Consider the following 8,916-nt stretch of genomic DNA (forward strand, 5'->3'; position numbering starts at 1 on the left):
CATAACTGGAGTCTTAAATTGAACACCACAAATAATTTCTGTTTAACATACAAACTTGCCAAAATCACACAAGATTGAAGGCCATAATTTATGTGAAACTCCCAAAAGTAGTTTAATTTTGATGATATATATATGTATATATATAAACTTCTATTAATTACGACACCCATCTTGGTATGTTTTTATAAATATAAAAGTACCATAAAGTATACTTCAAACAGTGTTGTGTCTTAAAGTGCTACCATGACCAAAAAACTCCCATCGTGAAGAAGAGCCTGCCTGCAGGCTAAAAAAATCAATTTTTTTCAAAACTATGTTAACTTATAAGTGATCCAAGTTTAAGCTTTGATTTAAAAAAGACACCTGTTTATTTTAACTGGAATTTTCCAATTTAATGGTCTACTATCACTAACTTTAAAATCTTGAGAGAGCTGAATCAAGGAGAAAATGATATAAAAGACTCACTAGTTGAAGAATGCAATGGGTGTGTTAGGTGGCTGAATTGGTATGCAGGCAAGGAGTTTCATGCTTTCAGACTTAAGCTGCATTTTAAGCTAGTCAGTAAATGACGTCATTTTCCCCAGATCCAACCCTTTGACGTCCAATTGGTCAGTTTTGAATGTGAGAAATAGCAGATTGTGAAATCCAAAACTTACACTTGAAGTAAACAGCCTTTGGATAAAAATCAGAGCGCAAAATTGATTGAGCTTTGATCAAAAGTGTTATATTATTACTAGTTTCAATAATATTAAAATGTTTGCATTTTATAGTGACCAATTCAATACACACCACTATTCTTGGAGGAACATAGGATTCTCCCATTGTTGTCATCTCAAGCTGAAAAGGTACATGCGATAAGTTTGTGATATTTATAATCAAGTAGAACAAGTATGTATTTGTTATCCCCATATAAAATATACTATTATTCACCTGCTGCTCTGTTTTCCATTTTAAATCTGTAATGTCTTCTTGGTACATATTAAAACTTTCTTTCGTTTTTTCTCCTGTGAATCAAAATATGTCGGAAAGAATTCAAAGAAATGCCTTCAGATGGATTCCAGAAAATACTACTAAATACAAGTTCATCTTTCAGGTACCTTGAATGGACAGGACTGCATTCCTGCACCAAATTCTTATGTCTCATTCAACTCAGTGTCACAATTTAGTAGACAATTAAAGAACTACTGGACCCTCACAGTGTTGCTACAGTAGATCCTCACATTGATTGGTATTAGATCTGGAAGTCCTTAGCTATTAACTGCAAACAGTACCCTTCTAGGCGTCATCAGTGCTGACATCAAGGATGAAGGGTAGGCTTACAAAGCAAACCCAATGTCCCACACATGTGGTACACCTAAGCTATGCCAGAGAGCTCAAATAATGAAATAGAAGTTAATGCCAGAAAGGAAATACTGGGTGGAAACTGAGGAGGACAGCTGCAACTTTGCATCATGTTATTACCCTATTTGGCTCTTTCAATCAGTCTTGCCATGTGACCCTTCTCATCTTGACTTTCTCAGAAAGATCAAGTTTTGGGTTTCTTACAGCAATTTAATCCCTCCCTACCTCGTTTTTAAAAAAAGTTTTTTAATATGCTTTTTAAAAATATTTTATCACAGTTTTTTATCGTCAAATAACCTGGGAGCTCTGTTTTTAGGCCTAGCAATTTAATCCCTCCCTACCCCCCCCCCCCCCCTTCCCTTCCCATTTTGCTTTTTGGTTCTTTAAATGTTTGCCCTTAATCAGCTATGACACCTACTTAGTCCTCTATGGGCAGGGAATTGCTGCCTGCGCTACCCCTTCAGCCCTGTGCTAAAGCCCTTCATCAGGGAGGGGACATAATGTTTCTTCACTGGACTGGGTTAACTTGGCCCCAAGACATTATGTCCACCTTGCAATACAGGCATGAGGCACCCCTTTGACTAGGTGCCAAGGTCCCTCATCCAGTGGTTCATATGGGCACTGGGTATTACAGCCTTGCCAGTACATTCCATGCCCTCCCATGCCATTTACGCCCAATGTGTGTCTGTTGTCTTTTACTATGCACCTGAGCATTAAGTATGTGCGTGTGTGTGTGGTTAAGTTTTTCTCAGATGACACCCTTTTATTGCTTGAGTGTCTTCCTTGTGGCAAATTAAGTTGTACTACCTAAGTAAACAAAATGCAATGAAATACAATTATGTCACCTAAGTGAATCTACTTGTAATATGAAGTTATATCTGTCAATCATCTTACCAATTTTTATGTCAGTGTTGATGACTGGAGCAGCCAAAGTGGATTCTTTCCATGGTTTCCTGTAGGCTTGTTTTCTCCTATTGTTGTCTTCATCATTCTCTTCCTCCTCCTCATCATCATCACTATCACCAATATATTCATTATCATCCCTAACAGGCTGTTCACTGTCATTTTCAATAGCTTTTGTTTCCTTATAATTCCTGTATTTCCTAACAAGACCAACAGAGACAATTTTGTCATGTACAGTCACAAAATATGAGATTTGTGATTATTTCCTTGTTAGATGAGATGAACTTTAGCCGTGAGGAGTCTAGAATGACAGAGCTAGAACAGCCAACCCTTACCCCATCATTTTCATGTCAGTCCAATAAATGGTGCTTTTTTGAAGTAGCATATACCGGTTCAATATATTAAACAACACTCAGAAGTCTTACTGGACTTATTTTAAAATTAGTTGTGTAAATGTCTTTGACAAAGTAGTAACTTGCAAAACAGAGAATGCTATCAAAGTATTACTTAAATTATACCGTTGAATAATCAAGGCTGATTGCTGCTGCTTCTCCAGATTCTTCCTGGACTGATATCCCCTCACATGTCTATAATGGTAAAACAAGATTACCGCAGATTAATTATACCCAGAGAGATATATACAACTTTAGGAAAATTCAGATTCTTTTCACTATTAATAATGCATGTATGATTCCTCAGTGTTTCAATCTCTCAGTCAAGGTTAAAACAGGATTGAGCTGGATACAGAACTGGAATGACAGTCAGTCCTTGTCAAATATATGGTGTTGACGTCACCATTTTCTCCCCCCCCCCCCCCCCCCAAAAAAAAAAAAAAATGGTCAGGATGAAAAAACCAGAATTATGGCAACCCTTGAAGCTTCCTCTAAAGCAGTACCTTTGTATGGTTGTAGCAGCCTGCTCTGTGCTTGGATGTGCTTGTACTGGCGTGACTCTTGTAATATTCTTGTGATGCTCTGGTGTTTTTGGCTTTAATGATGGATACAAATCTTTGCTTGACTTAACTTCATGTTGCACACCACGGGAGGATACTACACCTTTATTGTGAAGTTCATGGGATGATGTTCCTACAATTCCTTCACCCCAAGATGCGACAGCTATGTTGGTAGTGCTCTGTGTTGTTGGACTACTCTGATCTGTCAGTGGTTCAACATGTGCTATGAAAGCTGCGATATGACAAAAAATCACTCACTGATACATATATATTATAAAGAGATTGATGGTGGACCAACACCAACACATGAGGGTATCTGGGCAAACAATTAATAATCACAGAGTCTAGTAATTAATTTTGCATTTAGTGAATGATATGAATCACCAAAGTGACTTTAGAAACTTCCTGGTACATCATACATAATGGTGCCTTTCTCTTATTTTGAGGGGTGGGGGAGGGGGTTGAGGGGAAGGGGTCCAAGGGGTCATCAGATATCACAATTTAATCTCAATTTAATACATGTGGTGAAAAAACTTATAACTTTGCTCCAGAATTTAACAAAAGATTTTATTTATAATGAGATTATCCTGTTCTTTCCCTGTTTTTGACACAAGTCCACTATAAATTAATGAATTTAGGCTCAAAATAATTATTGCATAACATTTTTTGAAAGAAAAATATCTGGGTGGACACTTCAGGGTGTAAATGCCTTGTTTATTTTCGTCCACACAGCTTCTAGCCATTTTGAATTATTCTGACCTGTGACCTGCATTTTAAACCTGCCATCTCCAGCTTTAAAACACGACTGGAGAAATGTGGCTACCCTAAACAGCTAGTGGAGACAACACTATCTAAGATTGCCTAATTTCCAGAAGGTAGTCGGCTTTGCAAAAACAAAACATAAAAAATGACGAGAAAGTTATGCGTTTTGTCACAACATTTCACCCTGGAGTGAGAAATCTCAAACAAATGCTTCAGCACAAGTAGAGCTCCTATTATTCAAAACCAGCCATTATTTTAAACTACCTTTCAAACACCACTGATCACATCCTTCAAGAGAGGAAAATCACTCAAAGACATACTAATCAGAGTGAAATTTTGAAGGCTAAAATAAGGAAATCGCAAAACCACCTAGGGGAGTCATTGTAGGCCTGTAAAGAACTCTTCAAGTATGTGATATTCAAAATAGTGGCTAGAGGATATGCGGAAAAAAAATAAAAAAAGGTACTTGCAAGTATGTAATTAGAAGTTCTTTCAATAGTGGCAATTACTTTTTAGGGGTAGTCCATGGACTGGGGGTCAGTGTTTTGTCCACCACCCAGGTGAGCAAGAAGTGGTGTAAGATCCTCTTGCTTTCTGTAGCCTGGGAACAGAATTCCAGGAATTAGTTCCTCTTTTTCTGTTCTCTGTTGTCATCTCCTTTAATTGGCTTGTACTTGCTGTATGTAATATATACAATATGAGGTGAAGCAGAGGTGTAGCCAAGAGTTTGTAAACGCAATACAGATCTGATGCAAATATTGCATATGATATGACTGAAGTGTTAATGTACACTAGGCATTTTTGGTGTTTCAAGACATTTTAATAGAGAAAATCGAAAGAAACGTTATGTAAATGATGAGAAATTTGTATCAGATAAACAGATATTGATCAACAAAACAATTCTTTTGTTTTCCCATCATGACTTATTAATGAGTTTTATAAGGTTCCATAACCTTAGACGACCACTTGTCATTCCTTTTCCCACTTAGCTGACAATTAACCCCACACTACTCCTGCAATCCCAAAAGACTGGTATATTATAACGACACATAAATGAGCACAAGCAACATACAGATACATTAAATTACTGTTACGAAGTGCATTAATTTTGCACTGTATTCTTTTCCCTGTACCTTCCTCCTCTTGGGTAACTGCATTTTCATCTTCTTTGGTGTTTGACGAGAAAGCATTTACAGCTCTATGAAGAAAAACAAGAAACAATGCTTGGGTATCGAATCTACTTTGAATTATGTCAAACACAAAATGTAATAACATCGAAATGCCCACGTGCATGTTTACAGTGTATTACATGAGAAGTTCATGTTTGTTTACATAAATGATCAAAGCGGGCGACTTACACAGTTTTTTGTTCCACTCTCGTTATCCTTCTTTGGTTTTTACGATGGGACACGATAGCACCCATAGCGAAGCGACAGAATGGTGTTAAACACAAGATAACATCTTGTTGAAGAGGGTATTAACCTGCATTCACCTCGTCGACGATGAAGGCATGTTTGCAAATCAAAACTTGTCAGGAAAAGATCAGACGCCGAGCTGTTCTTCAAACTGAAGCAATTAAATCACAGCAGACTACTTCAAGTGTATTGGTATGCAGAAATTAAAGAGGGAAGATTGCTTTTCATGCTAACATACTTCCAGGAAAGTAGTGCAAAGCACGCATTATCTATCAGATCAGTGTTAAACTATGATCCAGCAAATCGCGTTTGGTCACTTAGCAACTCCTTTATTTTCGTGACACGCTTCGTTAATTAAACATTCACGCATTGCTCGCCACTGTTGTGGAATTTTCACACTGAGATGAGATGTAATTACTGGAAAAAAAACTATTTGATGCAACGCTTGTTCCTATAAAATACCAAACGATTTGGGCGTTGTGAGAACGGATTGTTTCAAAATTCACTTAAAATACTTTTACTATGTTTGTAGGTGAAGGGATTAAAGTGCAGGTTGCAGGTCACCGTTTTACTATAGCTGAAACAACCCAAAACTTTACTAATGCTAACATTAGGATTTCTATTAAGGATTGGGTTGTTTCAGTCGTAGTAAAACGAAGACCTGATAGGTTAGTTTTTGGATTCCAGTCTGTGCAGTCAAAGCCTACATATAATAGGATGTAAACTGATAAAGTGCATAAAATGTACACAGCAAGAGGGAAGAAATGAAACAAATCAGAAGTGGAAACAAATAACTAATTTAACCAAGTATTATTTGTGACGACTTTGTCAGCTTTTTGGTTAATTGCAGTGTCTCAGGATTTTTCAAATTTCGTGTCTCAGATCTTTGTAATCGTCCTTTTTATTTAGCTCTTATTAACCGAGCAGAGGGTTATATTAGTTCTCCACAATTCCGGGGCTTTGCGATCTGATTTTGGAAAACTTCTGACTAAAGCTTAATTTATAGAAACTTGTATGGCAGAAGACTCATCAACCGGAATGGTTTTTCAAAATTATCTGTTTTCAACCCACACTAGCGTTTTCGCATCGTTTTCACCTGTCCACACTAAAAACGCTTAAAAAGGTAAAAACAAATGATACTTAATCAAACCACGCTTCTTACATCTCTGTTTTGGCTTGCACCCGCTAGAATTAGAACGTTTTCAAAAAGAAGCTTTATCAAAAGACAGTTTTAAACGTTTTCGAGTCGTTTTAGTGCAGACGACACTTATCCTTAGCGATGACCGCAAAACTATATGTTGATTACTCGTGGAAATGACTGCTGCACCATTAGACTTCCTTGTGTTGGGTTTCTCTTGTTGTGAAACACTTCTTTCGTACGTCTTGCCGGGGTTTTCTTTAATATTGGTAGACCAAATATCGTAAACTAGGGATTACTGAGGCTTAAAAAAAACCGTGCTGGGAAAATGATTCAAAGAAATCTCGGGGCTGGTTTTAGTTGATACAGAAAGTCTCTGTCTGCACTGAACCTCATCTCCATATATTTAAGGTGAGAGATTCCTGGTCCCTCGTAGCACGTTTGGTGGAAAAGACGGGGCACGGGGTACCGGGGTCTGGAAAACACGGTGTCCCGGGGTTTATGGAAAACATGGGGTGACGGCGGCAGGAACAAAACTAACCTGTGATCAGGCGTACTAAACATTCATTAAAGCTAACCTTAGGCTTAAAAACTCTTGTTTAGGTCTAATTAGGCCTAAGGTTACCTTCAATGAATATTTCGGGAGGGTTGTGTTTTATACCTGCCGCGCCGTCACCTCGTGTTTTCCGCAGACCCCGGCACCCCGCGCACCGGCTTTTCCACCAAACCCTTTTAGCACGCTGTCCTCACTCCAGACGGGGTGCAGGGATGGCGCAATGGTGAGAGCACTCGCCTCCCACCAATGTGGCCCGGGTTCGAGTCCCAGATCCGGCGTCATATGTGGGTTGAGTTTGTTGGTTCTCTACTCTGTACCGAGAGGTTTTCTCCGGGTACTCCGGTTTCCCCTCTCCTCTAGTGTCTAGTCGTTCTAGCGCTGGAGCACTAATTGGGGACACTGTAAACTGAAATTAACAATTAACACAAATCAAGTTCCTTTCCTTTCTAAGACGGAGACATTGACGAAAATGCCACCTCAAAATATAACTTTGCACTATCGCAAGTCTTTCGCGATTATTCGATCTCATTCACGTTGTATAACGTGGGCGAATTATCCAAAAAATAAATTGGTAGGAACGGTTTCAGAGTAGATTGAAGAGTGAAATGTTCGCATTGTCATGCTCACGTTGTCGTCAAAACCCCAAATTTGGTGATTTCACGTCGTTATGCTGAGTACCACCTACATTATGTGCTAGAATGAGCACCGCACGATTGCGTTTCGTCTTTTGATCAATGATATTATTCCACTATGGTGCCATTTTACCACATTTGGTCACGAGAACGAGAAAAACATGAGAGGGTAATACACTGCAGTCCTGCTTTAAACGGTTTAGAAGAGAGGAAATACGGCGTGTTGAAATTGTTTTCACACCGCCGACCACTTGGTAGCCTGCGAATACAGCTGACTCACATTCGAGCGCTGCAAGCGGCTGGGGCGATGTGAGTCGGCTGTATTCGCAGGCTAAAAAGTTGGCTCAATTGAGAGTGCACTGTATCCCGTGCGGGTGGTCGAGGGTTCGAACCCCGGCCTGACTGACACTCAGGGGACTTAAATAACTGAACAAAAAGTGCTAAATTAAAGCCTTTGTAACTACATCTGCAATTGGTTAGACTTTCTAGTCATCTGGGATAAGGACTCTGTGGGACGCTAAAGAACCCACACATTATTCGCAAATTTCCCGGTGTTGTGGTCTGACCCTTCCAGAATGAGGTCGGCTTGAAGGGCTTCTGCGTGAATGAGACTACAGTTGTCAATAACAGCCAGAAGTCAGGCTACTTAGCCAAGTGCTGGAGCCTCACTCAAACATCAAACTCAAATCTCAAACGACGCAAAGCCCGAGAATTGGCAGTGGCTGTCGTCCTTTCTGAAGTACTTAAGACAAAATACGATAGAAAATCGAGCAATTTCAGTTTTTTGTGGACAAAAATCTGGTACCAGAATAATTCTAAGTATTTTACAGTCCTTTTTACATTTTCTTAAAGCTAGAGATGAAAAGAATTGTCTGAAATAACACCGAAAACAAGTTCCCATATGAACGAGAAAAATTAAATTTCAAAGTTCAGAGAAATTGTGCAAACACAGGTAAATTTCATCATCAGTTCAACCGTTGTTTTTGACGTTTGGTGTTGCCAGAAATGATTTTTTTGAGAAGATGTTTAAAATAGACGTACAGAAGACTGCAATACTATGTCAATAATCGTGGTACTAGATTTTTGTCCACTTGTTACTCGAACTTCTGGTGGATTCCGTCTTAATATCTTAGAACTGAGCCAACAATCAATGGGGCGAGGCAAAAGGCAAGGTGCTGTAAGACATACCGGAAGAAAATTGACAAAAACAGAGGTGA

General features: G+C 38.9%; 1 protein-coding gene across 1 annotated transcript in view; it reads right to left on the reverse strand.

The window, feature by feature from the left end:
- The window catches only part of LOC138038169 (NMDA receptor synaptonuclear signaling and neuronal migration factor-like), a 14,428-nt gene extending 8,736 nt beyond the window's left edge, over positions 1–5,692 (reverse strand). The window contains exons 1-7 of the mRNA XM_068883994.1: positions 5,317–5,692; positions 5,092–5,156; positions 3,140–3,428; positions 2,763–2,831; positions 2,236–2,444; positions 931–1,004; positions 790–837 (exon numbers count right to left, since the gene is read on the reverse strand). Coding sequence (XP_068740095.1) covers positions 790–837; positions 931–1,004; positions 2,236–2,444; positions 2,763–2,831; positions 3,140–3,428; positions 5,092–5,156; positions 5,317–5,381 — 819 coding nt within the window. The 5' untranslated portion in view covers positions 5,382–5,692. The remainder of the gene's footprint in view (positions 1–789; positions 838–930; positions 1,005–2,235; positions 2,445–2,762; positions 2,832–3,139; positions 3,429–5,091; positions 5,157–5,316) is intronic.
- Positions 5,693–8,916: the final 3,224 nt, after the last annotated feature.

The sequence above is a fragment of the Montipora capricornis genome, chromosome 2 (assembly GCF_036669925.1).
Source record: "Montipora capricornis isolate CH-2021 chromosome 2, ASM3666992v2, whole genome shotgun sequence".
Lineage (NCBI taxonomy): Eukaryota > Metazoa > Cnidaria > Anthozoa > Scleractinia > Acroporidae > Montipora > Montipora capricornis.